Genomic DNA, 26,265 nt, shown 5'->3' with positions numbered 1-26,265 from the left:
CCATGCTCTGCAACAAGAGAAGTCACCGCAATGAGAAGCCCGCGCACCGCAACGAAGAGTAGCCCCTGCTCGCTGCAACTAGAGAAAGCCTGCGTGCAGCAATAAAGCCATAACGCAGGCAATAATAAATAAACAAACAAACAAATAAATATTTTTTTAAAAAAGAAAAGCATACTCAATCTTTAAATAAAGAAAGAAATAAAGAGCTCTTCCAGAAGTCCCACCCAGTGACCGCTGGTAGGTTGGCCTTTTTGGTCGCCCCCGGGTGCAAGGGAACTTTCTTTTTTTTTTTTTTTTTTTTTTTTTTTTTTATAGTGGTGCGCGGGCCTCTCACTGTTGTGGCCTCTCCCGTTGCGGAGCACAGGCTCCGGACGCACAGGCTCAGCGGCCATGGCGCACGGGCCCAGCCACTCAGCGGCATGTGGGATCCTCCCGGACCGGGGCACGAACCCATGTCCCCTGCATCGGCAGGCGGACTCTCAACCACTGCGCCACCAGGGAAGCCCAAGGGAACCTTTTTTAGAGAGTCTTATTGAGAGTCTCAGTGTTGAACAAGTCCAGAGGGCACTGTTCATATAGAAAACAATACATAAAATAGAATGGAGTGTTCCATATTTTGATCTCGGTGATGATGACACAGTAAACATGTATGAAAAATCATCAAGCTGTATATTTAAGGTTAGTTAACTTTATACTTTACTGAATTTATGTTATACTTCAATTAAAAAAAATTAATGCCCCTATCCCCAAGAGTTGTGCAGTGTGGTGACCCTGGGCACTTGTTGCAGGTAAAATTAGGATTATGTTCTCAGAAGAACATAAGGGAGAGTGGACATTGGGTTAGGTATCTCTATATCATTGTCACACATATAGGACTTTTTTCTGAAAGCTGTCGATACTTTTGACATGTAAACCAAAGTTTTAAAATATCTCAGTGTTTAATGTAATATATTTATCATAGAGAAAATATCAACTTAAATGTGAGAATGTTTCATACATCATCTTAACCTCTGGTATAACAAATTATTAAAGATTTTCTTTGTGTTTGATATTTAGTAGATATTAACTTGATATTGAAACATTTCAGCAAAGATAAAAGCATTAGCTTTGAAAAATAAATTACTGCATGTTAATTTTACTCGTGCTATAAGATATAAACAGTAAGTGAAAACTCAGTGTATACTTTTTGACTGCTTATGTACTTTACATAGTATAAACAAGATTGGTTTTATCAAGTCAGTACTAAAAGGATTCAGAACACTAGTCTCCATAAAATCAGCATCCACTTTGGGTATTTCTAACCTGATAAATAAAAAGTGAGTACATAAAATTGATAATAAGTTAAAATCTAATCTGTATTTTTAAGTGCTTGTAAATATGTAATTTTTTGAAATTTTATCTCACTTTCAGGAATTTCTTGGAGGTCTAGTGGTTAGGACTCCAGGCTCTCACTGTGGAGGGTGTGGGTTCTATCCCTGGTCGGGGAACTAAAATCCCATAAACTGTGTGGCTAAAAAAAAAAAGAAATTTTATCTTACTTTCTTTTATTCTATTTTAGAAAAAATGGAAAAATAAGCAACCAAATCCACTTTGTCATTATGGAAAAATTACTAGAAAATGGGTGACTTGTGACTGGTCTGAGCTTTGTATATATTAAGTATCTTGTGAAATTTAAAATATATTGTAAGTAACAGGAATTAGGAAATGGTAACATTTTCAAACATTTATTTCTCAGTGTTTGTGGGTTGATGTTCACTTTTTCTAAATTAAAAGTATAGTTGATTTACAATGTTGTGTTAGTTTTTGGTATACAGCAAAGTACACACACACACACACACACATATAATTTTTCAGATTCTTTTCCATTATAGGTTATTACAAGATATTGAATATAGTTCCGATGTTCACTTGTTTTTAAAGAAAGGTGGTTTTTTTCTTACTTAGGTTCACCCTCAGCAGCACCGGCTTCTTTTTGAAGTGTTTGATGAAAATCGATTGGTGAGTTCTATTGTACGAGTGTAAAATGTGAAGCAAGGGTGTATTTCAGTAGAGCAGCAAGGAAAAGTGGGCTGGGGATCTGTGAGGTGAGGGATGCTTTGGGGATGGTTATGGAGACTCTGGGCAAAATGGTGGACAGATAGAATTTTTTTTTCCCTCTTTCCTGGTGCTACTCTCTACCCTTCTATTCTCCCAGGCACCTCTTGGGATTGTCAGTTCTCAGCAGATTCACGGTCTTCCTCAAGGCCTGACATGGCAGGAGATGCAGGAAAGTCAGCCTCTTTGTCTGGCCTTCCCTCACACTCATCCTTGTACCCTGGTCGGTAGTCCCAGGCTCAGGAGCCTTCCCCTCCTCACTCCAGTGGATTTCTTGGGGTTACCTGTATCCAGTTATGACATCCCATCCTCTCCCTTATCCCCACTATTCTACAAAGGAAAGCTATCCTCTCTACACCGATGAAGTAAAGTCCTCTGAAGGATTGCCAGTCCTTAGAGGGACAAAAAGCAAATATAACCTGATTTTATTTTTATAAAAGGATAGTTCTGATTCCTGATTTCCTAAAGACTGTCTTGAAATCCTATCCTTTTCCTAATTTGTCTCTTTGGAACTTTATTTCAAACCTTCTTTTTAGCATCTTACGTTTACATTTTACACCGGTAAGATTTGAATATGAAGGTGTAAGAACAGTGTTATATATTCAGAGCTTATCAGTTACCAAACAGAAGCACCAAAAAAGAAATTAAACAGTTTTATTCATTTTGTAGCTAACATGGAAACTGGATTTTTTAAAGAATCTATTTTTAGTGTTGGACTATACAACACTTTGTTTTTTTCTGTCAAGAAGTGATAACTATACTAGTAACTGAAGATATTGCAGCTGAAATCATTAGTTAGTATCATAACAGGCAAAGGTACTTTTTTGCAGCCAAGGGAGACTTCAGCACTAACTGGCAATGTAATTTTGTAAGGCTGAATGACAGTTGTTGATGATTTGCTTATCAGATTTGGTTAGTCACAGAGCTTTTTGTTTTCTGTTTGTATTTTTGCCTTTTTTTTTTTCTTTTAATAGAATAGGGAATGTCTTCTGTTTTTTTCCCTCTGTTGCTACAGATCTGTTTTCCTTCTAGATAGGACCAGGTGAAATTTAGTATTGGTGTTTTTTTAATCATGAAATAGACATACAAAAAATATGTTTAATGTAAATCTTTATTTTAAATAATAAGATGAATATCTGTACACTTCTTACTCAACTTAAGAACTAGAATATTACCAAAATCTTCAAAACCCCCCATACTCCTCCCCAATAGCATCTCCTTTTCTTCCCCTGCAAGTAGTAGCCACTGTCCTGAATATTGTGTTTATCTTTCTTATTTAAAAATTTTTATCATGTATGTATGTATCCCTAAAAGCATAGTAGTTTCCTTTTTCATATTTTTGATTTTATTAGAGTAGTAGCACTCTGAATACTTTCCTCTGTGACATGCTTTTTGCTTAATGTTATATTTGTAAGGTCGATCTGTAATAAGACATTTTACAGATGCATAGTTTTCCCTTCATCTGCAAATGCTGTAATACCATAATTTATGTATTTATCCTCCTTAATAGATATTAGTGTGGTTTCCAGGTTTTTGCTATAACCAATTGATAAACATTCTTGCTATGTTTCCTGATATACGTGTATGAGTGTATCTCTAAGGTTCATATTTTGGGGTTGAATTGCTGGGTCTTGTGTTATTTTTCCTGTTGTTAGTGACACTGATATGAATTTCTTCCTGATTCTTGGGTACATAACTGGTGAACTATTTTATTTGAGTTATTTGCATATTGTCCACAAGGAGGACATGTTTATGCTTTCCACCCTGCTTATAGTTATCTGGCCTTTTTTGCTGATAATCTTATTATGGTGCGACTCTTCATTGCCAAAACTGATATCTATCATGCTCTGATTGGTGCATTAACACTCCTTGACCATTTGCCACGTATAGAGTACTATACAGGGTGTCACGATAGGTCAAAAGAAAAAAAGCATTGCTTCTGATATTAACAATGGAATATTTCTAAAAACAAAAAAAAAATAATGCACGTAACAGGATATTATAGATCCCCATACCAAGGAGTCAGAAGTCCTTATAGTCTGGCTTGTGATTTGGTACATTAGCTTGTAACCCTAGACAGATTATTTAATCCTTCTGAAAATATTTTCTCATGTTTAAAAATTGGAATAACAGTATTTGCCTTACCTATCTGATAAATATATTATGAAAATAAAATGAGATAGTAGTTATCAAAGCACTCAGAAAATTTTTCATCATTAATACAGAGTGTTATTTAACGTTCATGGAATCATGCGTTTGTGGCTCTCTGATATCACATTTTGTGTGTTAACTACAGTATGCCATTTCAGGCATCTACTGTGTTAGATACTCTGCTATGCATTAGAAATGTAGTTTTTCTTAAAAAGCTCACTTTACTAGCAAAAGGGAACAAGAAGTAATTAGAACAGGGTGGTGCTCATCATTCTAATGCTCTGATTTGTTGTAGTCCTAGCAGGGAATTGAAGTGTACAGATCACCTGAGACGTCATAGAAACTATAGCCATTGAAGGAATAACAGGCTTGATTGTGCAGCAGTAAATTGGCCTATGCACTGTAAATGCCATTTTATCATTCTCCTGTAGCATTCACAACTAAATTAGAAGTGCATCCTTTTCCTAGCAGATTCTCTTTGGAAATGTACAGCGAAGAGCACAGGTACACTTTTAAGGAAAAAGAATTTCTAGTCATCTGGAAAATATTTGCAATATAAATGATATTTTTTCAGCCAGTTTTAAGAAGCTGGGGATTAAAACAGTCATAGTTTGGTTATGGTTGTGGTGATGTTGATGGTGATGGGACATTTGAGAGTGATGTGCCTTTAAATGAATTCTACCCACCAGTGCAAAAGTTAGTGCTTCTGTGTCACTACCTAAGAGCTATCTCTGCACGCATACAGCCTCTGAAGCTTTAGGAGACGCCTATATTCCATATTCCAGGCAGAGATGCTGTGCTTCTCAAGTTCAGTGGTTGTATTAGTCAGGGTTTTCCAGAGAAACAGAACCAATAGGACACACACACACACACACACACACACACACACACACACACAGAATGAGACAGTGAGAGATAATGAGGTGGGGGGGATTGATTTACTTTAAGGAATTGCTTTACATGATAGTGGAAGCTGGCAAGTCTGAAATCTGTGAGGTGGTGCTGGCAGGTTGCAGGTTCAGGTAAGAGTTAATGCATCTGAAATCTGCAGTGCTGGGCAGCAAGCTGGAAACTAAGGCAGGTTTCTGTGTTATAGTCTTGAGGCAGCATTGCTGCTTCCAGAAACCTGTCTTTGCTCTTAAGGCCTTTAACTGATTGAATGAGAGCCACCACATTATGGACGGCATTCTGCTTTACTCAAAATCTATAGATTTAAATACTAATCACATCTAAAAAATAGCTTCATAGCAAACATCTAGTTCAGTGTTTGACCCATCAGCTGGGCAAAATATCTTAGCCAAGTCAACACATGCAATTAACCATCACAGTGGATATTAGCCTTCAAAGTTCTAGTCAACAATTAGTATTATCCAGAGCCTGTCCATAGCATGTAGGTAATCACATTATTTTCTGTGAAGATAATCAATAACCAAATATCTCAGAATGTGAGGCCCTGAGCTTCAGTCTAATCCTAGGATATTATGTGTTTCATTCTAGAATGTGAAATTCTATAGGATTTACATAGACTCCTTCCAGGTGAGGCCTGCCACTACTCTCCAGCTCTTCTCCCCTTGAAGTTAGGGTTGATGCTACTCTCTTGGCATCTGTTTGGCTGAAGGGCTACATTCTACCCCAGGTTCTCCAGGTTGTACACATAACTGCTCTAATACTGGTGCAGATCCTCTGCAGTCCCAGACCAGAGCCAGTAATGCAAACTGTTCAGCCTTCCGAGAATTTAAACTCAGACTACAGGGCTAGGAAGTGCAATTGATTTTCTTACTTTTCCTTGGCTGAAACCCTCTTTGCAAATGTTTCAAGCAACCTTCCTTCCTGTCCAGCTGGAGTACTTTTTGATATTTCTTTAGAAGTAGTAGCTGGATCCGTCAAACCTCCTCCCTGGTGTTATTTAGTGCTTGCATTGTGCCCAGCATGAGCTCAAGAGGATCAGAAGAAATGTTTAGTTGCGGTCCTCACACTCTGGAAGCTTACAATCTAGTTAGGGGACATGAAACTGATGCTTATAGTGAAGCTTACCAAAGAGAAAACATTTATCTGGTTCATTTTATATTAAAAACCAAAGGAGGAGAGGAAAGACACAGAAGCAAGAAGAACTACAATCCTGAAGCCTGTGGAACAAAAACCACATTCACAGAAAGATAGACAAGATTAAAAGGCAGAGGGCTATGTACCAGAAGAAGAAACAAGATAAAACCCCAGAAAAACAACTAAATGAAGTGGAGATAGGCAACCGTACAGAAAAAGAATTCAGAATAATGATAGTGAAGATGATCCAGGACCGCGGAAAAAGAATGGAGGCGAAGATCGAGAAGATGCAAGAAATGTTTAACAAAGACCTAGAAGAATTAAAGAAAAAACAAACACAGATGAACAATACAATAACTGAAATGAAAAATACACTAGAAGGAATCAATAGCAGAGTAACTGAGGCAGAAGAACGGATAAGTGACCTGGAAGGCAGAATGGTGGAATTCACTGCTGCAAAACAGAATAAAGAAAAAAGAATGAAAAGAAATGAAGACAGCCTAAGAGACCTCTGGGACAACATTAAATGCAACAAGATTCGCATTATAGGGGTCCCAGAAGGAGAAGAGAGAGAGAAAGAACCAGAGAAAATATTTGCAGAGATTATAGTCGAAAACTTCCCTAACATGGGAAAGGAAATAGCCACCTAAGTCCAGGAGCGCAGCGAGTCCCATACAGCATAAACCCAAGGAGAAACACGCCGAGACACATAGTAATCAAATTGGCAAAAATTAAAGACAAAGAAAAATTACTGAAAGCAGCAAGGGAAAAATGACAAATAACATACAAGGGAACTCCCATAGGGTTAACAGCTGATTTCTCAGCAGAAACTCTACAAGCCAGAAGGGAGTGGCATGATATACTTAAAGTGATGAAAGGGAAGAACCTACAACCAAGATTACTCTACCCAGCAAGGATCTCATTCAGATTCGATGGAGAAATCAAAAGCTTTACAGAAAAGCAAAAGCTAAGAGAATTCAGCACCACAAAACCAGCTCTACAACAAATGCTAAAGGAACTTCTCAAAGCGGGAAACACAAGAGAAGAAAAGAACCTACAAAAACAAACCCAAAACAATTAAGAAAATAGTCATAGGAATATACCTATTGATAATTACCTTAAACATGAATGGATTAAATGCTCCAACCAAAAGACATAGGCTTACTGAATGGATACAAAAACAAGACACATCTATACGCTGTCTACAAGAGACCCACTTCAGACCTAGGGACACATACAGATTGAGAGTGACGGGATGGAAAAAGATATTCCATGCAAATGGAAATCAAAAGAAAGCTGGAGGAGCAATACTCATCTCAGATAAGATAGACTTGAAAATAAAGAATGTTACAAGAGACAAGGAAGGACACTACATAATGATCAAGAGATCAATCCAAGAAGAAGATATAACAATTATAAATATATATGCACCCAACATAGGAGCACCTCAATACATAAGGCAACTGCTAACAGCTGTAAAAGAGGAAATCAACAGTAACACAATAATAGTGGGGGACTTTAACACCTCACTTACACCAATGGACAGATCATCCAAAATGAAAATAAATAAGGAAACAGAAGCTTTAAATGACACAATAGACCAGATAGATTTCATTGATATTTATAGGACATTCCATCCAAAAACAGCAGATTACACTTTCTTCTCAAGTGCGCATGGAACATTCTCCAGGATAGATCATATCTTGGTCACAAATAAAGCCTCAGTAAATTTAAGAAAATTGATATCATATCAAGCATCTTTTCTGACCACAACGCTAGGAGATTAGAAATGAATTGCAGGTGAAAAAATGTAAAAAAAACAAACACATGGGGCCTAAACACTACGTTACTAAGTAACCAAGGGATCACTGAAGAAATCAAAGAGGAAATCAAAAAATACCTAGAGACAAATGACAATGAAAACACAACAATCCAAAACCTATGGGATGCAGCAAAAGCAGTTCTAAAAGGGAAGTTTATAGCTGTACAAGCCTACCTCAAGGAACAAGAAAAATCTCAAATAAACAATCTAACCTTACACCTAAAGGAACTAGAGAAAGAAGAACAAACAAAACCCAAAGTTAGCAGAAGGAAAGAAATCATAAAGATCAGAGCACAAAAAAATGAAATAGAAACAAAGAAAACAATAGCAAAGATCAATAAAACTAAAAGCTGGTTCTTTGAGAAGATAAACAAAATTGATAAACCATTAGCAAGACTCATCAAAAAAAGAGGGAGAGGACTCAAATCAATAAAATTAGAAGTGAAAAAGAAGTTACAACAGACACTGCAGAAATACAAAGCATCCTAAGAGACTATTACCAGCAATTCTATGCCAATAAAATGGACAACCTGGAAGAAATGGACAAATTCTCAAAAAGGTATAACCTTCCAAGAATGAACCAGGAAGAAATAGAAAATATGAACAGACCAATCACAAGTTACAAAATTGAAACCGTGATTAAAAATCTTCCAACAAACAAAAGTCCAGGACCAGATGGCTTCACAGGTAAATTCTATCAAACATTTAGAGAAGAGCTAACACCCATCCTTCTCAAACTCTTCCAAAATATTGTGGAGGAAGGAACACTCCCAAACTCATTCTATGAGGTCACCAACACCCTGATACCAAAATGAGACAAAGATACTACAAAAAAAGAAAATTACAGACCAATATCACTGATGAATATAGATACAAAAATGCTCAGCAAAATACTAGCAAACAGAATCCAAGAACACATTAAAAGGATCATATACCATGATCAAGTGGAATTTATCCCAGGGATGCAAGGATTCTTCAATATACACAAATCAATGTGATATACCAAATTAACAAATTGAAGAAATAAAACCATATGATCATCTCAATAGATGCAGAAAAAACTTTTGACAAAATTCAACACCGATTTATGGTAAAAACTCTCCAGAAAGTGGGCATAGAGGGAACCTACCTCAACATCATAAAGGCCATATACAAAACCCACAGCAAACATCATTCTCAATGGTGAAAACCTGAAAGCATTTCCTCTAAGATCAGGAACAAGACAAGGATGTCCACTCTCTCCGCTATTATTCAACATAGTTTTGAAAGTCCTAACCACAGCAATCAGAGAAGAAAAAGAAATAAAAGGAAACAAATTGGGAAAGAAGAAGTAAAACTGTCACTGTTTGCAGATGACACGATACTATACATAGAGAATCCTAAAGATGTCACCAGAAAACTACTACAGGTAATCAATGAATTTGGTAAAGTAGCAGGATACAAAATAAATGCACAGAAATCTCTTGCATTCCTATACACTGATGATTAAAAATCTGAAAGAGAAATTAAGGAAACACTCCCATTTACCATTGCAACAAAAAGAATGAAATACCTAGGAATAAACCTTCCTAGGGAGACAAAATACCTGTATGCAGAAAACTATAAGACTCTGATGAAAGAAATTAAAGATGATACCAACAAATGGAGAGATATACCATGTTCTTGGATTGGAAGAATCAATATTGTGAAAATGACTATACTACCCAAAGCAATCTACAGATTCAATGCAATCCCTATCAAATTACCAATGACATTTCTTATTGAACGAGCACAAAAAATCTTAAAATTTGTATGGAGACACAAAAGACCCCAAATAGCCAAAGCAGTCTTGAGGGAAATAAACCAAGCTGGAGGAATGAGACTCCCTGACTTCAGACTATACTACAGAGTTACAGTAATCAAGACAATATGGTACTGGCACAAAACCGGAAATAGATCAATGGAACAAGATAAAAAGCCCAGAGGTAAACCCACGCACCTATGGTCAACTAATCTATGACAGAGGAGGCAAGGATATACAATGTAGAAAAGACAGTCTCTTCAACAAGTGGTGCTGGGAAAACTGGACAGCTACATGTAAAAGAATGAAATTAGAACACTCCCTAACACCATACATAAAAATAAACTCAAAATGGATTAGAGACCTAAATGTAAGACTGGACACCATAAAAGTCTTAGAGGAAAACATAGGCAGAACACTCTATGACATAAATCACAGCGAGATCTTTTTTGATCCACCTCCTAGAGTAATGGAAATAAAAAGAAAAATTAACAAATGGGACCTAATGAAACTTCAAATCTTTTGCACAGCAAAGGAAACCATTAACAAGACAAAAAGACAACCCTTAGAATGGGAGAAAATATTTGCAAATGAATCAACGGACAGAGGATTAATCTCCAAAATATATAAACAGTTCATGCAGCTCAATATTAAAAAAACAAACAACCCAATCCCAAAATGGGCAGAAGACATAAATAGACATTTCTCCAAAGAAGACATACAGATGGCCAAGAAGCACATGAACAGCTGCTCAACATCACTAGTCATTAGAGAAATGCAAATCAAAACTTCAATGAGGTATCACCTCACACCAGTTAGAATGGGCATCATCAGAAAATTTACAAACAACAAATGCTGGAGGGGGTGTGGAGAAAAGGGAACCCTCTTGCACTGTTGATGGGAATTAAACTGATACAGTCACTATGGAGAACAGTATGGAGGTTCCTTAAAAAATTAAAAATAGAATTACCATATGATCTAGCAATCCCATTACTGGGCATATACCCAGAGAAAACCACAATTCAAAAAGACACATGCACCCCAATGTTCATTGCAGCACTATTTACAATAGCCAGGTCATGGAAGCAACCTAAATGCCCATATACAGACGAATGGATAAAGAAGATATGGTACATACATACAATGGAATATTACTCAGCCTTAAAAGGGAACAAAATTGGGTCTTTTGTAGCGACGTGGATGGATCTAGAGACTGTCATACAGAGTGAAGTAAATCAGAAAGAGAAAAACAAATATCGTGTATTAACACATATATGTGGAACCTATAAAAAGGGTACAGATGAACCGGTTTGCAGGGCAGAAATTGAGACACAGATGTAGAGGACAAACGTATGGATATCAGGGGGGGGAAGCAGTGGGGGTGGGGTGGGGGTGTGATGAATTGGGCGATTGGGATTGACATGTATACACTGATGTGTATAAAATTGATGACTAATAAGAACCTGCTGTATAAAAAAATAAATAAAATTTAAAAATTTAAAAAAACAACCAAAGTATATTTGCTTATTAACTGGAGGTTTTAGGCCACAGACATGAGCAGTTTAATCTCATTGATCAGCTTATTAGAAGTGATCCATTTTTTGAGTCATTAGATTCCTAACTTAATTAAAGAAGGAAAGCTGCTATAGTTATTTGAAGGTATAGTGAAAAGATTAGGACTCTTGCTTCTTAAAGAAACAAGATTATAAGGGAATATGTACTAAAGTCTATAAAATCATAGTGTAGATTATACAAAACCAAAATAGCATAATAATTTTATTACTAAGTTTATAATTGTACCCATTCTAAAACAGTATTATCTCATTCTAGTCAGAAATAGAATTTAGTAAATTCCATATTTCTATTTTGTCCTCTTAATTGATTAAAAACACTGTTTAGAAAATTGTGATTGAGAACAGATCTATCTTAAGTTTTCTTTTTTAAACAAACTGCAAGTAGATGTTTTCCATATTTGCTTTTACTTAGAAAAAAACACTTAGAAAAATACAACTTGGGTGTAGTACCATGTGGTGTAAACAACTGAACTATTTTACTTTTTACTTTCCTATGAATGAGCCAGTATATATTTATTACTGGAGTTCCAGCTGTAAAATTCAGGTAAGGGGTTTAAATATACCCTAGAGTATTATTTAAAAATAAATTTGTTTCTTTCAAATAGAATACCAACCTTGGTCTATGACATTTAGGGGAGAAATTAAAATATTAAACTTCTGTTACCTAGTAAACTGAAAATAAAGTAAAAGTTAAATAAATACACAGCAGAAAAATACATACACAAAATCACAACGTCTAAAAGGACAAACAGTCTCCTGTTCTCTCCTGCAGGAGCTTTATCAGCAGTGGGTAAGTAATTCCACCTCTAGGGCAGTCCTAGTACTCAAAAATGTAAACAAGTATGTACTTTGTTTATATCAAGAAATATGCAGCATGGTTTATACTTCTTCACAGATATCGAACAACTAAATGAATTGTTTCAGTGCACCAGTAGGGGACAGCAAAGAGCCCTCAGAGTTTTTCAGAACAGAATTGGCATTGAGATATGTTTATTTGATGTGTTAAATCCTTTTTAGGCTTCTTTACCTACCACAACACTCTCTAAAGTGAATGAATTGCAGAGACAGTGGAATAAAATATCTTGTGTGCTCAAACTATATCGGGGGATAGTTTTTCTGTCTAATCTGCATATATTTTTAATGGAATGTTTGCTTAGGCTATTTCTTGGCAGAGTTTTAATAGTCAGAATATAAATGGCATCATTTAAAGACTGTACTGCTTGGCTGGAAAAGCCTTAAAATTACAGGAGAAAATGCTTGGTGACAGCTTCTCTCAAACTTTTTTTTCCTCAGACGTATGCTCAAGTTTTGCAGTAGTATTGCTAGGCTAATTTTGTATTTCGATCCTTCAGCTTTCACTATTTATAAGTACGTAGTGTTTTGGAAGCTAAAATATTTATCTATTTGATTTAATGCTAAAGTTTTAATTCACCTCAAAGTTTTGGTATTTCCAAATTTATACATGTTTGAATTTACTCATTTTAAAAATATTAACAGTCTATATTCCTTTCTATGTTTACTAAATTGACTAAATTGACTAGATTTCTATGTTTACTAAATTGACTGTTTGGAAATTCAATCCTTGATTTGATACTCAATTACATGGAGTTTCATTCCTACCAACTTCCTGTAATACTATCCCTATGGGTAAAAATATTAGTGGTCAAACTCTGCTGGAGAAAGCATAGGCACCGTGATTCACATAGTTAAATGTTCATTTAGTAGAGCTGGAGTGAAAAAATACTGTTTCAACTTGAAATGCTAGAAGATTGTTGTTCTTGTGTTACTCATTCATGCAAATTGGAGAAGGTATAATTGAAACAAGGTTGGCAGTGTTTGAGGCAGTGTGCTGCAGCTGAGCTCAGCTTAAAGGTCGCTGGAAATCAAGTGCTTTGTAAGTGAAGGCATTTTGACTACAGACGATTCAAGACATTTTGTAAACGTCAGTCTCGGGAATGGGCCGTCTTTTTCTTTCTGTGATATCTGGTCTCTAAGGTTTTACTTAGGATAAAGACTACGACTTCTGAGCTCTTTTAGGCACCACAAATGATTTTTTCTTTCGATGCAGTGCAGCTGCTTCTAGCCTGTCTACCGACAGAGATCTTTGTTATGACTTTCAGCCCTTAACATGTTTGGAAATGAGAACAAATGGCACAAAGCTTACGATTGCACTTTGCAGCCAGAAGAAGCAATACTTATCCTGTGTCAGAAACCTCTGGAGATGATTCGGATAGCAGTGTTCACATGTGCTTCACGAGACCAACACGGACTTCAACGTCTAACACGGTTCAAATGAAGCTGACTCCCAGGCAGACTACACTACCTCCGTTAATAAAGGAAAACGTTAAGTCTCAGGAAGGATCATCTGTTCCTTCACCTGAAAATGTTAATAAAAAGAGCAGCTGTCTGCAGATTTCACTACAGCCAACAAGGTACAGTGGATGTCTTCAGTCTGGCAATGTCTTAGCTGATGATGATGATGCTTCATTTACTTGTGTCTTGAAGGATGGCAGTGCTGTGGTTGATAATGAACTGAATGCTGTGGATGATGGTAACCTCTTGAGCAGTCCTGCCATTTGCAGTGGTAGCCTTAGTCACTTCTCAGCCAGTGAGAATGGGTCTTATAGCAGCAACGGTAGTGATTATGGGTCATGCACAAGTATCACCAGTGGAGGTTCATACACCAACAGTATCATCAGTGATAGCAGTGGTTATACTTTTCCACCAACTGATGATACCTTTTTTGGTGGAAATTCATCTTCTGACAGCATCTCCAATAGAAGTTTGCCAAACAGGAATACTACTCCATGTGAAATTTTTTCGAGAAGTAGAAGTACAGTTCCCTTTGTCCAGCATGACCTGGATCGTGGACTAGAGATTATGAAATTGCCTGTGAGCAGGAACTTGAAAATTCCACTAAAACGTTGTTCATCCTTAGTCATTTTTCCTAGGAGTCCTTCAGATACCCCACCAACTTCTCTAACAAGTACAGGTACTCCTCCAAGCAAAGGATCCTATCAGACCTCACACCAGTTTATTATTTCTCCTAGTGAAATTGCCCACAATGAAGATGGCAGTAGTGCTAAGGGATTTCTTTCAACAGCTGTCAATGGACTTCGGTTATCTAAAACAATCTGTACTCCCAGAGAAGTAAGAGACATACGACCTCTTCACAGCTCATTACAAAAGAAAATTGTTATTGCAAATAATAGTCCAAATCAGACTGTCTGTGAAAAGTCATCTGAAGGATATTCTTGCGTTTCAGTGCATTTCACCCAACAAAAAGCAACTGCATTAGATTGTGAAACAGCAAATGGTGATTGTAGACCAGAGATGTCAGAAATTAAGCTTAATTCTGATTCAGAGTATATTAAGCTTACGCACAGGACATCTGCATGTTTACCATCTTCCCAAAATGTAGATTATCAAATAAATATCAATGGACAGTTGGAAAGACCACATTTACAGATAAACAAAAACCATGCTCTTTTACAAAGAAGTATTTCATTGGGAGGAACTTATCCAAATGTTTCCTGTTTATCCAGCCTTAAGCACAGTTGTTCTAAGGGGGGACCATCTCAATTACTCATAAAGTTTGCATCTAGAAATGAAGGTAAAGTTGATAATTTAACAAGAGACAGCAACAGAGATTTCACAAATGAACTATCTAATTCTTTACAGCATTCTTGTAAGGTAAGTCTCCTTTGGTCTTGGTAAATGTTATTTTATACTAGACTGGCTCTATGAAATATTAGGTTAAAATTTATTATAACTTGGCAGCTTTATATATTTTCTTGGTCCTTAGCTAGCAAGCACTGTGTAGTCATGAACTTTATATTTGTAAATCTGAAAAAATGCCCAGTAGTTTTTCACTCTATTTGTTATTTTATCAATGTAGAAAATATGTATTTAAAAAAACTTTCCAAAGTGATTTAAGCCATAAAACATTTCTGTCACATAAAAACAAGCTAAAATAATAATTTATTTGATAACATTTTGCCTTCATATGTTTTCCCTCAAGTGGCATGGTATTTTAATGTCTAACTCCGTATTTTATTCCTACTTTCAAAAATGCTCATTTTGTATTCTCCCCTCCTTAAGCATTGTGAAAAAAAGGAAAATATAGAAAGCCACTCAAAGTATTAAACAATAAAAAGTCTATATAAAAATGTGAAAATCTTCTTATAAGTGAACATAGAGAAAATGTTTCTTTAAAATACATATATTTATTTGATCATCGATAAAAACTGTTATGCTGAATGTTTAAAGCAGAGGAAAAATAAATGTTATCTGCATTTGTATATACCCTTAACCACAGGAATTTTGTTTCCACCCTATTTTTCTTTAGCTACCAGTTAAGTGTGCCTTCTAAAATGTAACTCACTCAACAATATTGAATTCTAAATTTTATATTTTTAAATTTGGTTTCAATTGCTAGGTATTTTCCATAATTCTCTAATTACCCAATTAATTTGTTATTTTGGTAATTTTGCTTTATTATATTAGTAATTTAACTCTAGTGAATCTTAACCAAAACAGTTTTTTAATGTAATTTGGCCTTTCCAAAGTATTTTAAGTGTTTTGAACTTCAATAGATTTTTTAAATTTCTGTATTTGGAAGATCTTGCCAGATTTCTGCAAATGAAAAAAATGTTTCTGACTAAACCAATTTTAGATGACAGTACATAATAGTTTGGGGGAAAAAAAACTTATCTGTTTATCTGTGTTTGTATAACAAAATCAATATTAAAGATTCTTTTAACACTTCTGGGCAAATAAAATATTAAGTAATTGCTAGTTTGTTTTCTCTCTTTTGAAGTCTGATAAATATAATTCTTGTTATCCAATGCCCAGATGTTAATATAAGCAGCTACTTTACTGAGGATGAATAAAGATCACATTTCAAATTCTGATGTATGTTTTAGAATTATTAATTCCATTGACAAAACTTTTAAAACACCAGCTGTTAGGAGATTATAATCCATTCAGTTGTCTTGTCTTCTAAAAAAAAGCAATTAAGTGATACTATGAAGAAATACATTAATAGTTCGCTAATTGTACGACATGTACCTTGTAAATTTATTTTACATTTAATGAAATAATTAACCTGAAAGGAAAAATTAACCTAGAAATATTTCTAGAAATATCCTTTAAATAGTTGATTTTGTGGTAATATTATAGTTTGTTGTTGTTGATGCTTTTGAAAAAATGGTATTTTTAATGTTTTTTTAAAAAGTGTGACTGCCTTTTGCATGGCTAAAAGATACACTTTTACTGGCTTTATTTAAAATTAGGTAAGCTAACTTAAATATTTTTTTGTGACAGCCAAATGCCTAGCTTTCTGCAGATTCTATTTTTTTTGATAGATTATTGGATTATAAAATAGTTTGGAAGTGTGCCATTTGCTGGAGAGCTTTATATTGTTCCTCCTTTTAATGTTTTTTAAACAGCTGTTTATACAAGAATTGTAAACAATATAGGACCATTACATTTAACACATACTGGATCTAAATTGATCTAATTGTTTACTGGTAAATCAAGGGCTTGTTTTAAGAGGAAAAATAGTAATGTTGTTTTTTCTAAACATAGCAGTGACAACAATAATGGGGTTTTAGAAATAATCCTGTGTTTATCAATAATTATATATTAATCTAATTATAGTGGTATATTGTAACTCATTTATAAATAAACAGCTCCCAAAATATTTCCCATGACTCCAGTTAGTCTGGGTTAGTATTCTGATATGCTGAGTCTGGATTCACATTTAACAAGTTGATATTAGAGTAGCATTTAGTAATGTCAGCTATCTGTACCCAGCAGTCATGAAATTAAATCACTGCTTTGGTCAGGGACCCTGGTTTCTAAAGCACTGAGAGGTCTACAGATTCTTTTCTTCTGTGTTTAGCTACCAGTCTCTAGGAGAATAGTATCCAGTTTCTAGCTCTCTATAATCAACAGCTCATTACTGGCTAATTTTTTAAATTTAGTGAGAACTTTTACCTGTATCTGCGACTGGGGTTCTGTGTGTTGTTTACAAGTGGGGATGAAGATGAGACTTTGTATTCCACATAATAATGTTGATTTCACTTATTGCCATCAAAGAGCATAACAATAACAATAACATAACAATAACTGGCATATATTTATTATATATATTTTTTGAGAGACAATGTTACTTTTGTAAAGGCTTTATAATGACTTTTGATCTGAAAGTAGATATTTGATATTTTAACATTGTGTGTATTGTCAGCTCGATCAAGAGCTAAGATGGTTTTTATACAGTTACAGAAATTACCATTCAGATTTCTAAAATCTGTGCAATAGTTAGTTTACTCTATTATTATTTTATTTTTCCCTATCGTTTTTTTTTAATTTCATGTATTGTTAGGATGCTCAGAAATTTCATTGCCCTATTATTTAAAATACCTTAGCATTTGCCTAAGCTTGTATATGTCTTCCATACTTCATGTATATGCATGCTTTTATCAGAAATTTTGACTTTACATTTTTCTTTTTATTATAAACGTTTTTGTTTATTTTCTGTTATTTAATCCTAGGTAGATAAATTGCTTAAGCCTAGTGTAGAAGAACTTTAAACAACTATGTTTCAATTCTTTCAAAGCCTTTAAAACTAATCTCAAGAATTTAGATTTCAATAATATATTTAGCTGTTCTTCCCAAAACAACTGTTTTAAATATTTACTATTTTTAGTGTTCCATTATTTTCTTAGTCCTTATTTTATTAACTTTAGCAGAATATTTAGAGACATTTGGTTAAATTTATTTTGAACACTTAATCTTTCCTATAAAAATCAATATAGTTTATAAGTATTAACCTTAAAACTGTAATGCAACAATGTTAATGACCAGTTTTAGAAACCTGGTGAGAGGTGTGTGCATGTATATGTACATTTCTTAGAACTGAAGAACTAAAATATTAATTTCAGGGTGGTTCAGGGAGGTGAATTGTTTGCTTCAGAAATACTTTGTATTTCTCTGTAGACGTGTCTTTAATTCATTCATCTGGCGCATGTTTGAGTGCCTACTGTTTGCCAGTCACTGACTCAAGTTCTGGGAATAAAAGATACTGAAGCACAGTTTCTACTTGGGGGAACTCCCATCCTAGTTAGAGACACACTGGTAGATAAAAAAAATTCCAGTCTAAAGTGTGATGTACTAAAATAGAGCTGTATATGAGAAAGTGAGAAAGATGCAGTGTGACTCTAGCACAGGGAGTCCAGGGATGTGGGAGGAGATGATATGCTGGCAGTGGGTGGGAGTCCCATTGCATGGAGCACCTCATGCTGAAAGAAAGCAGTGTGTCTCCTGCTAACAGATAATAGTTAGGCAATGGAAGTCGTTATTTGAGAGTGTGACATGCTCACTTTTATGCTTTTAGATGATACTTTCTTATGACACCATGGATTATAAGTGAATTAAAGTTTTCTTAACTTGGATGGCCAGGTGAATAGTGACATCATGAACTAAGATAGGGAATTCAGGAGAAGGGGCCAGATTGGGAGGGCAAAGAAAAAACCATGCGTCATTAAGGTTCTGTACCGAGAAGCTGCCCTGGTAGTACTGCTGTCAAGTAAGGTAGTTGGAGATACAGGCTCAGGACTCAGGAGAGAAGTGAGAGCTGGAAATGTAGCTTGGGCGTCATGAGTCTAGTCAAAGACTTAGGTAAGGATGAACTGAAACAAGCATGGAAGTGAGATGGGAGGAGTGATAAATCAGAATTCTGGGGACTACCAACTTTGGAGAAACAGTGGAAGAGGAGATAAAAAGGAGTCCAAGAAAGAGCCACCGGAGGAGCAGAGAGGCCAGGAGAGCTTGGAGGCCTGAAAGCCAAGGGAAGGGAAAGTTCAAGGTGAGCAGCATACAGTGCCATGGAATTTAGGTATCCATTGAGTGTAAGAGGTCCTTGATGACTTTAGTAAAAGTAGGCTCAGGAGCATAGTGTAAAAGCCTGGTTGAAGAAAGAATGAAACAGGTGAGGAAGCAAAAACAGCAGGCATAGCTTGTTTGCTCAATGTCATAAAAATAGTCATGAGTTAGTGTAGGCAAGGTATATATTTAATGGCTATTATATAGAATACATGGTATTATGTGGTTATAATTGCGTAAGACAAACTGTCCACAAGGATATTGCAGCCTGTTCTCTAGGAGGAGAAAAGGTCTGTAGCTCTCTGTTCTTTCACCTTAGAAGTAAAGAATAAGTGAGCATCGGCAGTGAAAACTGAAATGGAGACTGAGCAATATGAAATGAAGGGAACAAACAATTAGGAGTGAAAGCGTGAAACCACCTCTGCGTAGTCACAACTCTTGGCCAGCAGCATTATCCTAACGTTCTTCTCCCCCTCCCTACCACCCAAAATAAGACAAACCAAAAATAGAGCTTCCAGGTAGAAAACAGGTCAGGGTTTAAGGCCTCTTCCTAGAAACGGCTTGGAGAAGAGGCACCTCTGTCTTGCCGTCACCGGCTTCTTCCAGCATAGGGAGCCCACCGTGTGCTACCTGTGGTGAGGCCTGGCCCTTCTAGATCCACTCTCCCTTTATGTTATGGGTGACAGGGAACAGGATGAACTAGGAGAAGCCAGGACCGGAGGCTGTATGGGCAGAAGGGGCTTGGCAGAGTCCCTGGGTGTGGCCAGCCAACGTGTTGAGGTCAGGAGGGTGGTTAACAGGAGTGAATGAGTGCTGAGAAGGGCATCCGATGATCTTGCCAACAAATACACAAAATACCTGAAGTCTTGCTCAAGTGTGTGGCTCGGTATTCTTTGTTGGCCAAGTGGGAGACTGGAAGACTATGGTCAAGTGAAGACCAACATTTAGAGATAGCCTGTAAACAAGAGGTGAGCCGATGTGCCCTGGTTTAGTGAGATATCTGGGGGGAGACTCAACATAGCAGCAGTTGTCGGGAAGCAATTTTACCTTCGCTGAGATTTCACAGAACTTTTTCAATATAACTAGAGCATATCTGAGAACTTGGAAGGGCAAGCAGCTAGCATGTTTATATACCTGGTAGCCCAATTCAGGGATGGGTCATAACAAAGAAGACCTTGACCAAGAGATCCCATGATGTTTCTAGTCAGGGTTCTAGGATATCTTGGCAGAGGGCTGTGGTGATCATGCCTTCTCTTGACTTAGATGTATTACATCTAAGATAAAAACCATAACACTGTGAAACGCTTTGTGATGTACCTTAATAGACGAAATATTACCAAGCAAGAAGTTTACATCAAGGATATTGGTGGTACAATGGACAATGTCTTTATGTTCATCAAGTACGGAAACATTCTTAATGTTTACATTAAAACATTCTTAATTTTTATCTTTCATCCCTCTTACAAAAGCTGAGTATAACATTTTATGATATAGCTAAAATAATATTATCTAGGACTACGTCCTTTTTTTAATGAAATAGCTCTTTTTATTTATTTTGGCTGTGTTGGGTCTTTGTTGCTGTGTGCGGGCTTTCTCTAGTTGTGGCTAGCTGGGGCTACTCTTCGTTGCGGTGCACGGGCCTCTCATCGCAGTGGCTTCTCTTGTTGCGGAGCATGGGCTCTAGGTGCGTGGGCTTTAGTAGTTGCAGCACACGGGCTCAGTAGTTGCAGCACATGGGCCCTAGAGCACACGGGCTTCAGTAGTTGCAGCACACGGGCTCTAGGGCACGTGGGCTTCAGTAGTTGTGGTGCACAGGCCCAGTAGTTGTGGCTTGTGGGCTCTAGGTGCGCAAGCTTCAGTAGTTGTGGTGCACGGGCTTAGTTGCTCCATGGCATGTGGGATCTTCCTGGACCAGGGATTGAACCCATGTCCCCTGCATTGGCAAGCGAATTCTTAACCACTGCACCGCCAGGGAAGTTCCTAGGACTACTTCCTTTTTTTTCCTCTTTCAAATATTTGTTGGTAAGCTGCCTTCTAATGCTTTAAGGATTGCAACCGGACAATGGCTTATTAAGTTGTCATTTGGACTACTGATTTCCAAATTTTCATGTGTGTGTACATCTCCTAGAGATCTTGTTAAAAGGCAGATTTTGGTTCAGTAGGTCTGGAGTGGGGCCTCAGGGTTCCGTATTTCTACCGTACTCCCAGGTCCTACCAATGCTGCTAATTCCTCAAACGCACTTTGAGAAGCAAGGCTTAAGACAATTTTTTTAAATGAGAACAGTAATACAGTTCATAGTTGAAGTATCCAGTGAGTCCCTCTTGCACTTTTACATAAAAAAGAACCATAGGTATGCTGTGGCCAGGGCTAAAATAATTTGCAAGGAGTTTTAAATTTTCTTGGACATTTAGACTAGTTATTGATTGAGACCATGTGATGCAGAAGAGATTGTTTGGACCAACAAACATTCAAGAGCAAGATTGTCTGCCTGTCTCACAAAAGAACTTTAGTATGACTCTTGCAGAATTGTGACTATTAAATCTTCTAGGATTACATTTTAGTTTCATTTAAGAAGTTAAAAATATTGGTCTATAAGGCATGAAGTTCTGCTTAAAGAAATCTCTTGAATTCATTATGGCTGTAATTCTGGTTTGTGTTGTTTTTGAAATTGTTGCCTACATTAACTTATTCCCCTCTCAGCATGAGATTTGAAAAATATGCAATGGAAATGTATTTTTCTTAACTATTCTGGCTTACTCAAGCAATAGCTTCTATCTTCCTCTTTGTGAACACTTTCAATCTTTCCAATATACTTTCCTGTAGCAGTGCCAGTTTAGGGTACTATTGAGAATGTTTGAATCTTACATTGGCTTATGTAATGAAACACCGTCTATAATTAATGCTTGCTTATGAGCTATCCTCTTGATAGATCTATAGGGAGAAAGTTTAAAAATCCTTTATGTGTAACTTTGTAATGCTACTTAAAAGTATATATCCATTCTCAAGCATAAATCACTATATGAAAATCTTAGGAACTGTTCTTCCGTTGGAGCAGTTGAAGACATTTTATCGGTAGCTGGGTTTTTGTGGTCTTCATGGCTGCTTGTGGCTTAGCCTAACTTCAGGGAGCCTAATAACACATTAAACATTTCAGGTAAGCAATGGGAAAAAGGAAGCATAGCAAGAAAAAAGTTAAAGATAGGGAGATAGATAGGCAGGCAGGCAGGCAGGCAAATGTATTGATAAATTTTCCAGAATTGATTGAATTCTAGAGAAGGGATTAGGCAAATGGGTAATCTTTTCTGGGCTCTAATTTACTAGAATGAAATTCCCTAAATCAGGGACTTTTTTGTCTTATTCACCGCTATATCCTCAGTACCTAGAACAGTGCTTAGCTCAAAATAGACACTCAGTAAGTATTTATTAAATTAATGACTGAAGCCAAGGGGACCCTTTGGAATGGGGTAGAGACAACTAGAATCTAGATGAGGGTGACCACACAGCCTTGCACAGATAACCAAACTAGGATATTTGAGGGATGACTATAATGATGAGTGGAAGCTTCTTTTTTTTTTTTTTTTCAGATCCCGGCTAGCTTTTATTTTATTTTTATTTTTATTTTTTTAACATCTTTATTGGAGTGTAATTGCTTTACAATGGTGTGTTACTTTCTGCTTTATAACAAAGTGAATCAGTTATACATATACATATGTTCCCATATCTCTTCCCTCTTGCATCTTCCTCCCTCCCACCCTCCCTATCCCACCCCTCTAGGTGGTCACAAACCACCGAGCTGATCTCCCTGTGCTATGCGGCTGCTTCCCACTAGCTATCTATCTTACGTTTGGTAGTGTATGTATGTCCATGCCACTCTCTCACTTCCTCCCAGCTTACCCTTCCCCCTCCCCATATCCTCAAGTCCATTCTCTAGTAGGCCTGTGTCTTTATTCCCATCTTACCCCTAGGTTCTTCATGACCTTTTTTTTTTTTCTTAGATTCCATATATATGTGTTAGCATACGGTATTTATTTTTCTCTTTCTGACTTACTTCACTCTGTATGACAGACTCTAGGTCCATCCACCTCACTACAAATAACTCAATTTCGTTTCTTTTTATGGCTGAGTAATATTCCATTGTATGTATGTGCCACATTTTCTTTATCCATTCATCTGTTGATGGACACTTAGGTTGCTTCCATGTCCTGGCTATTGTAAATAGGGCTGCAATGAACGTATTGGTACATGACTCTTTTTGAATTATGGTTTGCTCAGGGTATATGCCCAGTAGTGGGATTGCTGGGTCGCATGGTAGTTCTATTTTTAGTTTTCTAAGGAACCTCCATACTGTTCTCCATAGTGGCTGTATCAATTTACATTCCCACCAACGGTGCAAGAGAGTTCCCTTTTCTCCACACTCTCTCCAGCATTTATTGTTTCTAGATTTTTTGATGATGGCCATTCTGACCTGTGTGAGATGATATCTCACTGTAGTTTTGATTTGCATTTCTCTAATGATTAGTGATGTTGAGCATTCTTTCATGTGTTTGTTAGCAATCTGTATATCTTCTTCGGAGAAGTGTCTATTTAGGTCTTCTGCCCATTTTTGGATTGGGTTATTTGTTTTTTTGTTATTGAGCTGCATGAGCTGCTTGTAAATTTTGGAGATTAATCCTTTGTCAGTTGCTTAATTTGCAAATATTTTCTCCCATTCTGAGGGTTGTCTTTTGGTGTTGTTTATGGTTTCCTTTGCTGTGCAAAAGCTTTTAAGTTTCACTAGGTCCCATTTGTTTATTTTTGTTTTTATTTCCATTTCTCTAGGAGGTGGGTCAAAAAGTATCTTGCTGTGATTTATGTCATGGAGTGTTCTGCCTATATTTTCCTCTAAGAGTTTGATAGTGTCTGGCCTTACATTTAGGTCTTTAATCCATTTTGAGTTTATTTTTGTGTTTAGGTGTTAGGGAGTATTCTAATCTCATACTTTTACATGTAGCTGTCCAGTTTTCCCAGCGCCACTTATTGAAGAGGCTGTCTTTTCTCCACTGTATATCCTTGCCTCCTTTAGTGGAAGCTTCTTGATGCTTCATCCTCTGCTTGAAAGAGTGGCACCCTTTAATGAATACCTTGTCCCTGGGGTGGATGCCAATGGAATATTATGACTGTGACTCAAGGATTAGTTTCCACAGTGGAGTCTGATTCATAGCCTACATATTCCACTAACTAGTACCGTAGAAGTACGTGTCTGGGTAGAGGCTCAGATCAAGTTTTCTGAAAAGAAGATTGAATGGGCCAAAAGTTTTAAGGGTATTTAAACAAAGGCCATTTGACTGGCTTTAAGTTTATCATTGTTTAATAAAATGACTTCATTTCAGACTTGATGTAAGAGCTGGCTTCTCAGTGTTGTTCCCGGAATTTCAAGTAACTGTTTTAGCTAAGAATGACCTTTACCTTTTGTACCAAGACTGAAAGACTGAACCCTATTAAGGAGTCACAGAGCTTAACGCAAACTCAAGTCATCTTCAAAGCAAATGAGTTTAACAAGTATTTATCAGAAATAGAATATGTGCCTGCTGCGAGTGGCAAATATTATTCCTGGCTTTGAAGAGTTTCTAATTTAGATGAGAAGACAGCATTATCCATTTAAAAAAAGAACCAGAGAACAGTAAAATAATATATAATAATGTCCGTATACCTACTTCAGGCAGGTGAACGCCTAAACTCTGAGCTATGTGATCGTCTCTATAATTTTTAACTAATTTAAATTTTTATCAAGATGACACATGTGCCCGTTTTAAAAATCAGGTGTTTTTTTCTTTGAAGATTTCCTTTCTGCCTTTTTCTCTGTGTTCTCTCTTCCCAGAATTCCTGTTAGCCAAAGTTTGCACCTCCCAGATTGATCTTATAATTTACTTTTCTCTCCTGTTTTCTGTTTCTTTGCCTCCTTATTCTACTTTCTGGAAGATTTCCCTCAGTTTTTTCTTCTCTTTAATTTTAAAATTGTGGTTATTTTAATTTCTCAAGTTCTATCTTGTTTTTTGATGATTCCCTATTCTTATTCTTGTTTTATAAGTGTAATCGCTTATCTCTCTGAGAATATTTTACTTAAGGCTTTTTCTTTTAAGTTTTGGTTCCTGTGGGCCGTTTTGCTGTTGTTGTTGTTTGTTCCTCTTTGTTATTAGACATCGTCCTCCAGGTGGCTGGTGAACCTTGGCTGTCTATTCCTGTTTGAGAGTGAGTCACTATGAAGTTATCTGAAGGCTCTGTAATTCTGTGGGGCTTTTCAAATGGTACACTTCATTGTAGGGAGACTTCTAACTGTCAGTATCTGGAGGTCTTTTCTCAAAGGTCAGTTTGTTTCTCCAGAGAAGAAACTTGCAACGATTGCCCAGTTATGTTTTGTAGCCCTGGTTAGTGATAAACTAGAAATGGAGGTGATTTCTTTCATAGGTTCTGAAACTGAGTTAGTTCAAGGTAAACCATGCCTTAAAAGTGATATTTACTTATCAAATTCTTAAGGTACTGATTATAATTTAATTAATATAGTCAGTAAGGTGCCTGATTTTCATATCTGTTGTCTGAAATACATTGTGTATATTCTAGAAGTGAAGATGCTCGTAGAAAGACCAAATTTAAACATCCTTTATAAAAGAATTTGTAGTTTCCTTAACACATCTCCCAACCTTTTACATTCTTGGCAGTATATTTAGAATCTGTAGTTTCCTTAATGTAAATGTGTGTGCCTGTCCTCTGAGAAAGAGGACAGACCTGTTAAAACTGTGTTTGGGTACAGGAGAGAAGGAAGAGGAGACCAAAATGACCCCCTAATGGAGAAGAACATTGGGTGCTTACTGTCACACTAGAACCTGAAACCTCATCACTGATTGTTTTAACTTGGACAAAATCCTGATATATTCTT

At 36.5% G+C, this 26,265-nt stretch overlaps 1 protein-coding gene across 3 annotated transcripts in view; it reads left to right on the top strand.

Annotated features, from left to right (window-relative positions):
* Positions 1-26,265, top strand: part of NEDD4 (NEDD4 E3 ubiquitin protein ligase) — a 162,522-nt gene that overhangs the window by 44,241 nt on the left and 92,016 nt on the right. For 2 of the 3 annotated variants that reach the window (XM_033851709.2, XM_073801042.1), the window contains exon 5: positions 1,945-1,998. The exons of the other annotated variant lie outside the window; for it this stretch is intronic. In XM_033851709.2, coding sequence (XP_033707600.1) covers positions 1,945-1,998 — 54 coding nt within the window. The remainder of the gene's footprint in view (positions 1-1,944; positions 1,999-26,265) is intronic. 3 annotated transcript variants of the gene reach the window in all.

The sequence above is a fragment of the Tursiops truncatus genome, chromosome 2, assembly GCF_011762595.2.
Source record: "Tursiops truncatus isolate mTurTru1 chromosome 2, mTurTru1.mat.Y, whole genome shotgun sequence".
In the NCBI taxonomy this organism is placed as follows: domain Eukaryota; kingdom Metazoa; phylum Chordata; class Mammalia; order Artiodactyla; family Delphinidae; genus Tursiops; species Tursiops truncatus.
The sequence above is the reverse complement of the archived record's forward strand: the minus strand, read 5'-3'. Positions and strand labels throughout refer to the sequence as shown.